This window comes from Leucoraja erinacea, chromosome 5, assembly GCF_028641065.1.
Source record: "Leucoraja erinacea ecotype New England chromosome 5, Leri_hhj_1, whole genome shotgun sequence".
Taxonomy (NCBI): domain Eukaryota; kingdom Metazoa; phylum Chordata; class Chondrichthyes; order Rajiformes; family Rajidae; genus Leucoraja; species Leucoraja erinaceus.
In genome coordinates this window covers 14,825,271-14,841,129 of record NC_073381.1, presented here as the reverse complement: position 1 = coordinate 14,841,129, position 15,859 = coordinate 14,825,271, and the positions used below count along the sequence as shown (strand labels likewise).

General features: G+C 45.6%; 1 protein-coding gene across 4 annotated transcripts in view; it reads right to left on the bottom strand.

Annotated features, from left to right (window-relative positions):
• Positions 1-15,859, bottom strand: part of khdrbs2 (KH domain containing, RNA binding, signal transduction associated 2) — a 393,514-nt gene that overhangs the window by 264,746 nt on the left and 112,909 nt on the right. For all 4 annotated transcript variants that reach the window (XR_008723423.1, XR_008723424.1, XM_055635050.1 and 1 more), the window contains exon 2: positions 5,636-5,760. Coding sequence is in view for 2 of the 4 variants with exons in the window: in XM_055635050.1 (XP_055491025.1) it covers positions 5,636-5,760 (125 nt within the window). In the remaining 2 variants the exon portion in view is untranslated. The remainder of the gene's footprint in view (positions 1-5,635; positions 5,761-15,859) is intronic.

Genomic DNA, 15,859 nt, shown 5'->3' with positions numbered 1-15,859 from the left:
CTAGTGTAACTGGGACAGGTTGGCCGGTGTGGGAAAGCTGGGCCAAAGGGCCTGTTTCTATAAACTATGACTGACTCTCTATGACCACATATTCCTGTCATTCTCTCTTCTCCACACTCCCATTGGGCAGAATATACAAACGTTTGAAAGCAAATACCATAAGATTCAGGAGCAGCTTCTTCCCTGCTCTTATCTGACTACTGCATGGTCCACTCATATGCCAAGGATGTTGCACCATCTCCCAATCTACCATATGGCAGCCCATACACTTTATGAATCTACACTTTTTCAGCAACTGTAATGCTCCAATGCTGCAACACCCGTTTAGTTCAGTTTTGTTTATTGCCATGTGTAGCGAGGTACGGTGGGAAGCATTTGTTGCGCGCTAACCAGTCACATGGGCGTCATTTGCTCATCATTTACGCGACATCCTTTACGCGTCATGACGCACGCACGTGCATTATGCGCGCATGGCGCGTGGTGGCGTAGGCAGTGACCCGTGGTCGTGGTCGTGGGCCACGCCCCAGGATTTTAGGAATCACAAAATCTTCACCCGCCGCCTGTGTGAAACGCAAATGGCGCCCGAGAGGGACAGGCCCTTCAGCGGAAAGACTATGAATGTTTCTTCAGTCGCAGGACCAGGCACTAACTCTCTCTTCCTCTGTGCACCAATGGTGTCAGACCCACTGAGCATTTTTCAGAATATTCTACTTTTATTTATATTTATCAGCGTCTATATTTTTTTGATTCTCTGTCTGGAATTGTTTTTTTTTGTTAATCACACAAAGTGCAGTCATCGATTCAAGTGGCTGTTTTGTGTTGTGCTCATTGTGTTATTTTCATGCTGCTACTCCGCTGTGTGCTTGAGTGCTGTGCATCAACATATCAAAGGCATTATCAATTGTTATTTACCCTGTGTGTCATAAAATAACCCAGCATTATCTTTCATCATTCACAATTAAGGCTGAACCGAGGCCACTGTCGCTTACAGCATAATGGGCTGTGGGGAGTTAAGTGGCATCATCCGGAAAGTGCCTACTGTACTACTACTCGAGAACCAGAGGGCATTGGCGGGATAGATTTAATAGGAACCTGAGGGGGAACCTTTTCACGCGAAAGGTGGTAGGTGTATGGAACGAGCTGCCGCAGGAGGTAGTTGAGGCAGATACTATCGCAACGTTTAAGAAACATTTAGACAGGCACACGGATTGGACAGGTTTAGAGGGATATGGGCCAAAAGCAGGCAGGTGGGACTGGTGTAGATGAGACGTGTTGGTCAGTAGGCAAAGTTGGTTGAAGAACCTGTTTCTAAACTGTATAACTCTATGATTCTATAATAAAAGATTGAATCAAACCAAATCTGCGGAGGTCAATATGTACAACCAGCGAGATATCCTTTGAGAATCTTTTTGCTGAAGTTTGGATCAAATAAATTATTTTGAGAGAAATAGTAGTGGTGCAATTTGTTAGTCAGGACATAACCTCAGCTAGATCTATGTGGATGTATCTACTGATACACTCATGTTTTATCTCTTTTGTCTGCAATCAGAGACAAAAGTAAGATTAACTAAAATTGAACATTTATATTCATTTACACTTTGACCTGAGAGCTTTCCCTGCTGTCTGTCCTGATTAGATTTACACGCTGCAAATTTACCAGCACAATACTACCAGCACCAATGAATTGAAAGCAGGTTATGACCAAGCCAGAAGTGTTTTAATAGGACTTTAGCATTTCAAAACACTGCAGTTAAAATATTAGAAAAGATAGAATCCTTACTTTAAATTGCAGTGTCAATGCCCATTTCAAACATTGTTTCTTTTCACATTACAGTTAAAATTAAATTACAACATGAATGGTCCTGACCTGAAACGTTGCCTCTCCATGTCTGTCAGAGGTGCTGCATGACCCACTGAGTTACTCCAGCACTGTTAGTTTTTTGGAAATCAGAATCTGCAGTTCCTTGCATCTCCAAAATATTAAACACAATGAACTTCCTTATCGCACAGCCTTGAAGATTTAAATGATAGGAAATTATCTAAAAAGGCAAGCTGACGCCTCAGAGGAAGTGATTAAAAAAACCTAGATGATGGGATTGAGTCAGAACTTGGAGCTGAGTTGAGACTATCTATGGGGGGGGGCAAAGAGGACCTGGAGCACATTTGTATCTGTGGAATCCACATCAGAAACTGTGTGCTTGAACTGTAGTTAGTTCTGGATATGAACTGCTAGAGAGATCAAGCCTTGTTTTAAGGTATAAGGGATAGGAGTAAAGGCCCATCAAGCCTACTCTGCCATTCAATCATGGCTGATCTGTATCGCCCTCCTACCCCCATTCTTCTGCCTTCTCCCCATAACCCCTGACACCTGTACTAGTCAAGAATCTATCTATCTCTGCCTTAATAATATCCACTGGCTTGGCCTCCACAGCCTTCCAGCAAAGAATTCCACTGATTCACCACACACTTACTACAGAAATTCATCCTCAACTCCCTCCTAAAAGAAGGTCTTCTCATTCTGAAGCTATGACCTCTAGTCCGAGACTCTCACACTAGTGGAAACACCCTCTCCACATCCAGTCTATCCAAGCCTTTCACTATTCTGTATGTTTCAATGTCCCCCCCTCATTCGTCCAAAGTCCAGCGAGTACAGGCCCAGTACCGACAAACGCTCACCTTCAAAGTAACATTAGCAAATTTGCAGATGACACAAAACTGGGTGGCAGGGTGAACTGTGAGGAGGATGCTATGAGAATGCAGGGTGACCAGGACAGGTTCGGTGAGTGGGCAGATGCATGGCAGATGCAGTTTAATGTGGATAAATGTGAGGTTATCCACTTTGGTAGCAAAAACAGAAAGGCAGATTATTATCTAAATGGTGCCAAGTTGGGAAAAGGGGAAGTACAACGGGATCTGGGGGTCCTTGTTCATCAGTCAATGAAAGTAAGCATGCAGGTACAGCAGGCAGTGAAGAAAGCGAATGGCATGTTGGCCTTTATAACAAGAGGAGTTGCGTATAGGAGCAAAGAGGTCCTTCTGCAGTTGTACATGGCCCTAGTGAGACCGCACCTGGAGTATTCTTGCTATTGAGGGAGTGCAGCGTAGGTTTACAAGATTAATTCCCGGGATGGCAGGACTGTCATATGCTGAGAGAATGGAGCGGCTGGGCTTGTATACTCTGGAGTTTAGAAGGGTGAGAGGAGATCTTATTGAAACATATAAGATTATTAAGGGTTTGGACACGCTAGAGGCAGGAAACATGTTCCCGATGTTGGGGGAGTCCAGAACCAGGGGCCACAGTTTAAGAATAAGGGGTAAGCCATTTAGAACGGAGACGAGGAAATACTTTTTCACAGAGTTGCGAGTCTGGGGAATTCTCTGCCTGAGAGGGCGGTGGAGGCAGGTTCTCTGGATACCTCCAACAGGGGTTGATTGGGGTTTTAATGTATTGGGTCAGCCCCCACAGGAAAAAAAGGTCAGTGAGCCATTCTTATGAATCAGTAATTACATTCACTGTCTGTATCCAGAAGGAATTAGTGCTGACTCTCACATCCAAGTAGGTGCAGCTTGGAATTGTGATGCGACATCCAGTGGGTTATTGGTGGTGGTTGAGTATAGGTGTGAGTGGGTTGTCCTCTCACTGCTCTGGTAAACTGTCCTGAAAAGGTGATCAGGTGGCTAACAGGAATCATACACAGGTTGTGAGTCACACTCCGGTAAGGATGTGGCCGTTCTGAAGCCGCTGATAGGGTTCACCCGACGCCGGAGCACCATCACCCGGCAAGAAGGGCCTGAAACATCGGGCCTTGTAGCGGTGACTGCGGAGGCCTCAATAGGCCCGACTATGGGTGGACAAGGGGATGGGGACTGGACTTTGTGCCTTCCCCCACAGTGGAAACCATTGTGGGGGGATGTGTTTATGTTTTATGTTAAATTTCATTATAATGTTATGTTGTATTCTTATTAATATGCTACAATGGCAACTTGAATTTCACTACACCAATTGGTGTACGTGACACTAAATGAACCTTATGAACCTTGTGAATGAGTGTTGTTGAGGCCACATTTGGAGATGTGTTCAGTTTAGGTCACAATGTTATTGGGAAGACTTTGTCGAGCTGGAAAGGGCGCAGAGAAGATTTACGAGGATGTTGCCTGGACTCGAGGGCCTGAGCTATGGGGAGAGGGTGAGCAGGCTGGGACTTTATTCCTAGGAGCGCAAGGGTGATCTTCCAGAGGTGTACAATATTATGCGAGGAATAGATCAAGTAGAGTCATTTGCCCGACTTGAGAACCAGAGGACACAAGTTTAAGGTGAGGGGGGAAAGATTTAATAGAAACCTGAGGGGTAACGGGTGTAAACTAAACTAAACTAAACTTTGCATAAAGGGCAGTGGCCGTTTGGAACGAGCTGCCGGAGGTGGTAGCTGAGGCAGGCACTACCGCAATGTTTACGAAACATTTAGACAGGTATATGAATAAGATAGGTCTAGAGGGATATGGGCCAAACGCAGGCAGGTGGGACTAGTATAGATGGGGCATGTTGGTCGGCATGGGCAAGTTGGGCTGAAGAGTGTATTTCCTACACTGTATGACACTATGGCCTCCTCCCATTCTCTTTCGTCTGATTCTTCCCCATTTCTCCCGCCAATGCCAATCCGGTTTCCATCACACAGCACGGTGGGTGGCACAGCGGTAGAGTTGCTGCCTTACACCTCCAGTGACCTCATTCGATCCTGACTATGGTTGCTGTCTGTATGGAGTTTGTACATTCTCTCTGTGACCTGCGTGGGTTTTATCCGAGATCTTCGGTTTCCTCCCACACTCCACTCATAAAATTTCTTAAAGGGTTGGACAGGCTAGAAGGTTGCTCCTGATGTTGGGGAAGTCCAGAACAAGGGGTCACAGTTTAAGGATAAGAAGGAAATCTTTTAGGACCGAGATGAGAAAAACATTTTTCACACAGAGAGTGGTGAATCTGTGGAATTCTCTGCCACAGAAGGTAGTTGAGGCCAGTTCATTGGCTATATTTAAAAGGGAGTTAGATGTGGCCCTTGTGGCTAAAGGGATCAGGGGGTATGGAGAGAAGGCAGGTACGGGATACTGAGTTGGATGATCAGCCATGATCATATTGAATGGCGGTGCAGGCTCGAAGGGCCGAATGGCCTACTCCTGCACCTATTTTCTATGTTTCTATGTTTCCAAAGACGTACAGATTGTAGGTTAATTGACTCGGTATGAACTGTAAATTGTCCCTGGTGTGTGTAGGATAGTGTTAACGTGCGGGGGTCGCTGGTTGGTGCGGACTCGGTGGGCCGAAGGGCCTATTTCCGTGCTGTATCTCTAAACTAAACCAAACTAGATTACAGGCACCCTTGCCTTTGCTGCAGCCACTGGATGTGGCAGTGAGGAACAGGGAGTTGTGGCATTGGTGTTTGATGAGGCATTGCCAAGGGAGGCTTGCATGGATCATGAGCTCAATCTCCCATTGAGGTGCTGGCCCACAATGGGCAGGAAGCTCCAGTGCCATAAATCCCTCGTAAATTACAGCAAATAGAAAATAAAACACATTATGCAGCCATTGTTGGTTTAGTAGCTACCGTGCAAAGTGAGTGACTGATGGTGCTGTTCATACCTTAGGATACTGTTTCACTGGGATCAGCACTCGTTCAGCAAGTTTAATGTTTTTGTTGCTGATAATATCAAGGTACTGCTTCTCCTCGTCCTTTTTTGTGTCGCTTTCCTGGAATTGTTCAATTTCTGTAAAGAGATCAAAATGCATCAATTTTAATGAAGGGAACGACAAGGCAATTAAAATGCTGACAGGGCTGCTTCACTCAAGGCTCAGCCAGTTACTTTTTCATAAGCAATCCACATTCTCACAAACCCATGACGGTTGACATATATAAATGCATGTCTACCTACTTCATGCTTATGAGTGATCGGATTGGGATTATTTAAAAGATCTAAACGACTTCAATAGGTTAGAGCAAACCTATTTTCTCTGGTGGGGGAATTAAAAGCAAAGGTTTGGAGGCAAACAGGAGAGGCAGTGGGAGGCATCTGTCTATTGTTCCTCAACAGTGTGTTGACCAACATTTTTACACAAGGTTGGTGGGTGTATGGAACAATCTGCCAGAGGAAGCGGTTATTGCAGGTACTATCACTAGGTTTAATAAATATTTGGACAGATGCATGGGTAGGACAGGTTTAGAGGGATATAGGCCAAATGCAGGCAGGTGCGACTAGTGTAGATAGGGCATGTTGTTCGGTGTTGACAAATTGGGCCGAAAGGATTTTGACTCTATGACTCTAAATTACTTCCTGGAAGCCCAGTGTGTTTGACATCGAATTTTGTATCGAAATAAATGTAACATGCAGAACAGTTTTAGTCAATCCCGCCCATTTTTGAAATGTTGGTGGTAGTTCTCATAGACCTGCTGGTCCATATATCTCATCTCAGCTTCTGGGGTCAAGGAAAGAGCATTCACGTCACAGCTCTGTTTCCACAAATCTTTCCACCATCACGCACAAGAAGCACTAGAGGCGACAAGACAGACACCGTTGTATGTAGATGCTGAGAAGTGGCTTTAGCTCAAGCTGAACATCTTCTAATCTTGTGTGTGGACTCGATAAGAAGAAGATCTCAGCTTCTGAGCATGTAATGCTGATTTCTTCTCTTTCCCTCCTGCTCATGTTGCCTTTATCTACGTTATTTGTTTCAACCACTGTCTGGGGTAAAGGACCTGTCCCACTTGGCCATGATTTGCGCCTCATTTACGCGTCATATGTAAAATAGATCGACGAGTTGTGACGCACGGGTAGCATGTGGGTAGCGCGGGACGGGCGCATGGAGAGGCGTGGAGGAGTGTGGAGTTGCGCGCGGTATCGCGTGCTGCTCCTGGATTTCGTACTGTACCAGCTGCGTGACATATTGCGTACGCAAGCTGATGCATTGGGTATGCACACTGATGCATTCGTGTCGCACGCTGTGTCCCGACGTCTCACGTGTATCGGGTGGCGACGAGTGGTTATGTCACCGTGCGTAACCATGTGTCGCCGCGTGCCGCAGGGTATTCTAATGAGGTCACACACACCAGACGGCATGCCGACGCGTGATTTGCACGCGACATCGCGCGTAACGATGCGTCGACCTATTTTACATATGACTCGTAAATGATGGCCAATTGGGACAGGCCCTTAAGATTCCACTTTTTAATTACTCTCTGAGCAAAGACACTTGTTAGTGGCCATTATTTTGATACACATCACAGTACCAGGCCCTTTGGTCCACTGGGTTCATGCCAACCATCGACCGTACCATCGCACGAATCACGTGCTTATTCTAACCCCTCTAAATTCCACCAACTTCCCCGAGTCCACCAGGGACACTTTGCAGTGGCCAATTAACCCACCAAATCGCCTATCTTTGGGATGCGGGAGGAAACAGGAGTACCCGGAGGAAGAACGTGCAAATACCACACAGGAAAGACCTCAGGACGGTCATCTCCGACTGTGGTGCGGTGACTTGATCATCCACACTGAGCTTAGCTTATCATTATTGTCATGTGTACCAAGGTACAGTGGCAAGTTTTTGTTGCATGCTATCCAGTCAAAAAGATTATACATAAATACAATCAAACCGTCCACCGTGTACAGATTAACGATAAAGTATACACCATTTAGTGCACGATAAAGTCTGATTAAAGATACTTTAAAGGACTCCAATGAGGTAGAGGGAAAGTCGGGACTGCACTCCAGCTAATGAGAGGAAGGTTCAGTTGCCTGATAACAGCAGGGAAGAAACTGTCCCTGAATATGGAGGTGTGTGTTTTCAAATATCTGTACCTCTTGCCTGATGTAGGAGGGAATGATCCGGATGAGACAGGTCCTTGATAATGCTGGTGGCCTTGCCAAGGCAGCGTGAAGTGTACATGGAGTCCATTGAATCCATCTACACTTCATGCGTGAATCCCCAAAACATGGAAACATTTTCTCTGCATTTCCTATTCTCTGCAGGTAATAGCTACAACCCATTTAATCTTTCTGAGAGCTGCAATGGTTCTGTAACCATCTCTGGGGACACCTCTTCGAGCTCTGCAATGCCCCTTCCTCTTCTGGGCTGCACAGTAATCCAACGGTTTATTCAGGTTTAACATGACTTCATTCCTTCAGGCTTTTATAATCTGAAAGATAGTTCATTATGTTTTGTTAGCATCTGACCTTGGATGCTGCTTTTAATGATTTATTTACCTGCTCCACTGGATCTTTATGTTCCTTTATCCCATCCTGTTTCCTACCTGTCTAACACTGGGTCATTTTTCTTAACAATTTTCTTCCCTAAGAAATCATCATTGTTCATTCAGTCTGCAGGTTTCCCACCATTGTCTTGTGTTATGTTACACACTTTTCCTCACCACCAGCCAAGCTGCCTTGGTTTTGTAGCCTATACCAACATTCCTTGTGCGTTTCTTGCCCAAATCATCAAAGTAAAGCATGTACGATGATCCCAGTGCTGACTGAGAAGGAACACCTTTGTTCCCATCTAGCCTCCATTTATTTCCCCAATCGGAATAACGATTCTTTCTCCCTATACTCTGCTGTCTAAAACTGGAGTTAATGTCAGGCTGCAATCTCCCTCACTCCAGAAGCTACAGTATGAGCCGATGACATGGGCTCTTCTATGTCCAAGTATATGTGATCTGTCCGAGCTGAATGTTACCTCTATCAGGTTCGGGTTGGTTAAGCACAACATATGCTTATAGAAACCATGTTGAATATACACTCATTACGTTTCCAGTGTTTATGAGCTCTTCTGTGCTTCCTATGCATGCATTAAGGGCCTGTCCCACGAGCATGCGACTCCATGCGGCAAGCGCGACCTAGCGTGGTCGTTTGAGCCGTACAGCCTCGCGGTGCCGGTCCCACTTCGATCGCCGGAACCATAGTGTGGGAGGAGCCATCTTGGGGAACGGCTGCTAACCAGCAGCCGTCCGTTTAACTCACTTATTTTTGGAGTTTTAGTAAGTCCTGTCCTTTGTCCGTTGGAGAATGGATTTTTTACTGTGGGGGGAAGGAGGTAATTTTACTTCTAGGTCCCTACCTGGTCGGTGAGGCAGCTTTTTCTCTGGGCTGCCCCGTCGACCCGTCCCCGTGGCCTACCAGCGGGCTTGGAGCGCCGTTTCCTGGCGGGGACCGCCCAACACCTCGGCTTCGATGGCGGCACAGCGCTGGGGCGCTATCGCGGAGCGGGTGATGCCTTGCCTGGGTCGCCGCGCTGGATCGACGCGCTGGAGCTCCGGCGAGTTCAACACCTCTGGGCTGCGGGTCTGCGGAGCGGGCGGCGCCGACCTCAACATCGGGAGCCTGGGAGCTCCGGACCGGCGCGGCCTTGTCGGCTTCGGAAGCCATGGTCCCCAGTCAGGAAGCGGCCGTTCCAGGTGGCCCAGCCGCTGAGAGGACTCTCCTGATGCCGGGGCAACACCACCCGGTGAGAACGGCCAGGAACATTGGGCCTCCGTAGAGGCAATAGCGGAGGCCTCAATAGGCCTGACTTTGGGTGAACTGGGGATGGGGACTGGACATTGTGCCTTCCCCCACAGTGGTATCCATTATGGGGGGATGATTTTTTTTGTGTGTAAGTAAACATGTTAGTCTGTGTCCAAGATGGCTGTCGGAAGGGAGAGTGGATGCTGGCGCACTTTTGCTCTCTCTTCACATTGTGCTTTTGATTTTTTGTCTTTGGATTGAATTCTGTTTTTAATTTGTGTTTTGGTGATGTCTTTATTATTTATTTTATTCCGATTATATGTTTTATTATTCATTTATAAGGTGTCCTTGAGATTTTTGAAAGGCGCCCCCAAATAAAATGTTTTATTATAATTATTATATGGAGTTGTGATGAGTTGGTCCCGACATCACGCGGCCCCCGCTTCTGGTTTGGTCGCGCTTGCCACATGCAGGTTGCATGCTCGTGGGACAGGCCCTTTACACTACTTCCTATCTTTGCATGTGATTAACACTTGTTAGTTTGCTATGTACAGCGAAGGATTGAACAGTCATTTTACCTTTACTCAAAACGGACTACTGGATCCCACGCTATATATAGCAAACTCCTTTGCACAATCTTCTTTCTTTTCAAGCCTCTGCCTTGCTGGTATGGGGCCAAATAGACGATGAGCGGTTTTTCATACAAGGAGATGCCAGTTTAATGGGACACAGGCACCAGCATTGAGAGAATGAGGAACTGCACTGCATTTGGGGCGGGGGCTGGTGTCCATGAGGAAAAGTTAGTTAGCATTGTAAGGAACACATTAAGTTAGTAAACATTAGAATGGCGCTTGCAAATTTATAGAAGCCTAAAAATACTACCACTTATCTAGAGAGGAGGAACAATTTATTGTGACCCAAATAAAGTAACAACCCCCCCATCATTGGGGTGCGGGAGGAAACTGGAGCATCCGGGGGACACTCGAACTCTACCACAGACACCTTTTAAAACTCTATCACTGACACCTTTTAGGCAATGGCTTTGCTACATGTGCCATCATTTGTTGAAATCATCTCAAATTGGAGGATGAGAAAAACATAGCTACTCTCCGTTGGCAATGAAGTGATGCAAGATGAAATAGATTTAGAAAGCAAAAGGGCAAGGCAGCGTGGGGGAGGAGGGAAGACATTTGTTTATGTAACTACAGCATAATGGCAGCGGTAAAGTCAGCGACAAGTCCGAGGGTGTTGCCAGGACTTGAGGGCCTGAGCTACAGGGCGAGGTTGGACAGGCTAGGCCCTAATACCTTGGAGCGCAGGAGGATGAGGGGTAATCTTACAGAGCAAGATCAAGATGGGAATAGTTTTCTACCCGGAGTAGGGCCAATCAAGGACCAGAGGGCATAGGTTAAAGGTGAGGGAGGAAGATTGAAAAGGAATCTGAGGGGCAACCTTTTCATACAGAGGGTGGTCGGAATATGAAGCAAACTACCAGAGGAGATAGTTGAGACAAGCACTAAGGACATTTGGACTGGTATAAGGATAGGAAAGATTTAGAGCGATATGGGCCAAACATGGGCAGGTGGGAGTAATGCAGGTGGGGCATCTTACTCGGCATGGGCAAGTTGGGCCAAAGGGTCTGTTTCCATGCTGTGTGACTATGACTAAGTACTCCATGCAGATTGAATTGTAATAGAAAGATCTGTAACCCGAACTGGCGTTTACTAGACGCAACTAAATAGCAAAAGGGAATTGGAGTAAATAATATGTGTTTAAGAAGGAACTGCAGATGCTGGAGAATCGAAGGTACACAAAAAAGCTGGAGAAACTCAGCGGGTGCAGCAGCATCTATGGAGCGAAGGAAATAGGCCTATTTCCTTCGCTCCATAGATGCTGCTGCACCCGCTGAGTTTCTCCAGCTTTTTTGTGCACCTTGGAGTAAATAATATATTGGCAAACCTACAAGTATCAGAAATAGAATAACAATCATGGAGAAAGGTATCCCAGGTGAGAGGACTCTGTAAATAAATCTCTCAGGCAGCAACTGCCTATTTACTAATCTCAGTCACCTGAGTGGTTCTTGACTATCAGAGGAGTGGCTTCTCTCACTCCTCCTTGAAAAGTCCGTATGAGCTGTTTTGGGTTTAATAGACAAAGGAAATAACAGACTCCTCCATAACACCAGGTTAAAATTCTGTACCTATTTTATCATGAGATCACTCGCGTCCACAGTACAGTTATTACCTCGTTATTACCGGCCATAGGGGGAGGGTGGATTAATGTCTGTTATTGCCGATTCTCCGCTATAACCAAGCAAGGGATTATCGAGTAATAGAGTATCATTACACGTAGTAGAAACAAAGAACTGAAGATGTGGGTTAATAACACAAAAATACAGTGCTGGAGACAGTGCTCTGACTCGTGATGGTCAGATGCACAGCGTGAAGCAGAGGTGGGTCTCAAACCGAAACATCACCTATCCATGTTCTCTTGAGATGCTGCCTGACCTGTAGAGACACTCCAACACTTTGTGTCCCTCAACATTGCACGAGTGCGAATCGAAGCAATTACTTGTCAATTCCTATGGCCTCCTGCAGTCTGTGTTCATAAAGAGACGGTCTGTGAGCTACAGGTACTATGAGAAATATTGCTTGTGGCAGCATTACATACACATAGACTCAGACAAACATGCAAATCTAATTATGCATAAATTACATGTAACATTTCTAAAAGAAAGAAGATTGTGCAAAAAGAACAATAGGCCTATTTTCTTTCCGGCGGTTGTCACTCTACTCAACAACGTACCTCGGTGACTGCCAATCACCACCACCCCCCCCCCCCCCCCGGACACTTATTATTATTTATTCAAATCGTTTGCTATGTCGCTCTTCAAGGGAGATGCTAAATGCATTTTGTTGTCTCTGTACTGTACACTGACTATGACAATTAAAATTGAATCTGAATCTGAATACCATAATAATGCATATAAGAATGTACAATAGTGAATGCATCGCTAGTAAAGTTGCTGCCTCACAGCTTCAACAACCCTGAGCTGTCTGTGTGTGCAGTTTGCATGCTTTCCTTGTGACTGTATGAGTTTGCTCCAGGTGCTCCGGTTTCCGACCACATCCTAAAGTCTTGCGGTTCAGTAAATTAGTTAGCCACAGTAAGTTTCCCCTTGTGCATTGGAGAGTGGTAAAACCTCAGGGGAATTGATGAGACTATGGGATGTTTAGGTTAGAAGGAACATTACCGGGGAACCATGCATGTTCTGTGAGAGGTCGACTCAATGGGCTGAAATGGCAGACCAGAGGGACATCTATGATGATATGATCCACTCCACAGTTTCTGACTCTGAAACCTCGACAGTACACCATTAATGGAGGCAAGTAGAGCAAAGAATAGTTTTAATAAGAGGGACCATTCTATCTCGGAATAATCTCTACAATATATGATGCAGGCTGTTAATAAATATTCATGACAGTTAATTGTTTAAGAGCAGGAATTGATTGATAAAAGTTAGTGCAAATTTAATCAAAAAATGCTAATTACTGTTTTATTAACTGGAAGAGCAGTAAATGATTTCTGCTTTATTCTGCACAGAGTGCATCTTAATTTGATAATGAAAGTGGGTACAATTATACTGCAATTATTGACACATTATTAAAAGAATAAATTGCAATGTGCAGCAGCACAATACTGATATTCAGAGAGCAAATGGAGAATTTTCTCCAAATCCTTTCCCCTGGATTGCAGTGTGTTTCAATGTTTAACAGTCAACAATTCGCTTGAATAAACAAAGGAACAGAAATGTAAATCAGCATCGCAGCTTCCAGTCACCAATAAGGTATAAACGTCATAGTCGGTCTTTGACCTGGATGTGAGTTATTTAGTGTAGTTTGTGTCAACAGCCGTACATGAAATAAATAATTCTGAAATTATTATGTGAAGCTAGTGAAAGAAGGCTGGATATTTTAATGGGAAGTTTTTACATTTGTTTGCATGTGTGTTGAACATGTGGATTGTCTAAATTCTGAAACATAGAAACATGGAAAATAGGTGCAGGAGTAGGCCATTCGGCCCTTCGAGCCTGCACCACCATTCAATATGATCATGGCTGATCATCCAATTCAGTATCCTGTACCTGCCTTCTCTCCATACCCCCTGATCCCATTAGCCACAAGGGCCACATCTAACTCCCTCTTAAATATAGCCAATGAACTGGCCTCAACTACCTTCCGTGGCAGAGAATTCCACAGATTCACCACTCTCTGTGTGAAAAATGATTTTCCCATCTCGGTCCTAAATGACTTCCCCCTTATCCTTAAACTGTGACCCCTTGTTCTGCACTTCCCCAACATCGGGAATAATCTTCCTGCATCCAGCCTGTCCAACCCCTTAGGAATTTTATTCAAGAAGGAACTGCAGATGCTGGAAAATCGAAGGTACACAAAAATGCTGGAGAAATTCAGTGGACGCAGCGGCATCTATGGAGCGAAGGAAATAAGCAACATTTCGGGCCGAAACGTTGCTTATTTCCTTCGCTCCATAGATGCTGCTGCACCCGCTGAGTTTCTCCAGCATTTTTGTGTACCCTTAAGAATTTTGTAAGTTTCTATAAGAAAGGGTCCGACCCAAAACGTTAACCATTCCTTTTCTCCACAGATGCTGCCTGTCCCCCTGAGTTACTGCAGTATTTTTGTGTCTATGTGGTTTGTCTAATATTGGTTGTGTGCCTCTGTACGAATTGGGCCTTATCACCAACCAATTGTGAGCATTGAACAAGCTGGAACCATGGCCTCAGTTGCTGCCCTCGGTGCTGAACGTGGGTGGTGCTCGTGGCTTAAGGCACCAACACAGGGATCCACTAGAGAACAAAACGTAATTCAAGCATACAAAGACTAGTTTACCAAAGTCTTCTAACTGCAATCAAATGTCACAAATTTACAGTAAAACAATAGTTTAAAAAGTTGAATGTCATTTTGATCCTTTCGAATTATGAAAATAGTTCAGTGGCATAATGAAACAGCACTGCTTCTGCCGACAGGGAAGGCAGCGGGGAGCCGGGTAGGAGTCACAGTGGTCAGGCTGAGGTGGACGGGCCACGTTGCCGAGAACAAAGAGGGACCCAGTATGGGGGAGGGGCCACCGAGTAGAAAGGGGGTCGGATGGGCCTGCGGTGAGTGTCGGAGGTCAATCGAGGATGCGCGCGCCACTGAGAGAGGGGGGGGGGGGGGGGGAGGCAGAGAATAAAGAGGACCTGGCATGGGCGAGCTGTCGAGAGGACAATGACGGACCCGGTGTGTGGGTGAGCTGCTAAGATTAAAGGGGAACCATTGGGACTACAATGAATCGCAAGTTGAAAAATAAATACATTTTGTGTTCACTTTTATTTTGGTGTTGTGGTTTGTGAATTAGTTTAGTGTAGTTTTGACAAACAGCATGGAAACAGGCCCTTCAGCCCACTGCACACACATCAACCAATCATCACCCATACACTAGTTCTATTGCACAGACTAGGGACAATTTTACCGAAGCCAATTAACCTGTAATTAACCTGTCAACCTACTTGCATGTCTTTGGAGTGGGAAACTGGAGTGCCCAGAGAAAACCCATTGGCCACAGGGTGAACGTAAAACTCCGTACAGACAGCAGCCGTAGTTTGGATTGAGCCCGGGCAACAGGCACAGTAGGGCAGCAACCCTACCAATGTGCCTGTATTGTGTAAGGGTGAACATCCTCAACACAAACAGCTGTATTATGGGGGTCACCTTTACTTTCATTTAAAAGACTGTAGTGATACAATGAGGCAGCTCACCACCACCTCCTCAAGGGCAGTTGTGGATGGGCAATAAATGCTGCCCTTGCCACCAATGCCCAGATCCTGAGGAATGAATACAAATTCCCTCCAACACACTACCCCTTCATTTAGAAACAAAATGAATATCATTTTCACAGGCACATCTCTTTCGTCAGTAAATGTCCTTGGCTCACACCTCAAGTGAGGTCATTCATCTGGAATGTCAACTCTGTTTCGCTCTTCACTGATGCCCGCTGCTCAACTGAGCATTGCCAGCACTTTGTGATTTGATTGATGGAAAGAAACATGCCCTTTGGCGTTCTGAGTTCACGCCGACCAGAGATTGCACTAGTTCTGCGTTATCCCACTTTCACACTTGAGGGCCATTTCACAGAGACCAATCAACCTACAAACCTGCACTTTCTTGGTGATTTAGTTTAGAGATACAGTGCGGAAACAGGCCTTTCGTCCCACCAGCGATCCCCGCACACTAGCAGCATCCTACAGCATCCTACACACAAATACCAAGCCAATTTACCTACAAACATGCGTGTCTTTGGAATGAGGGAG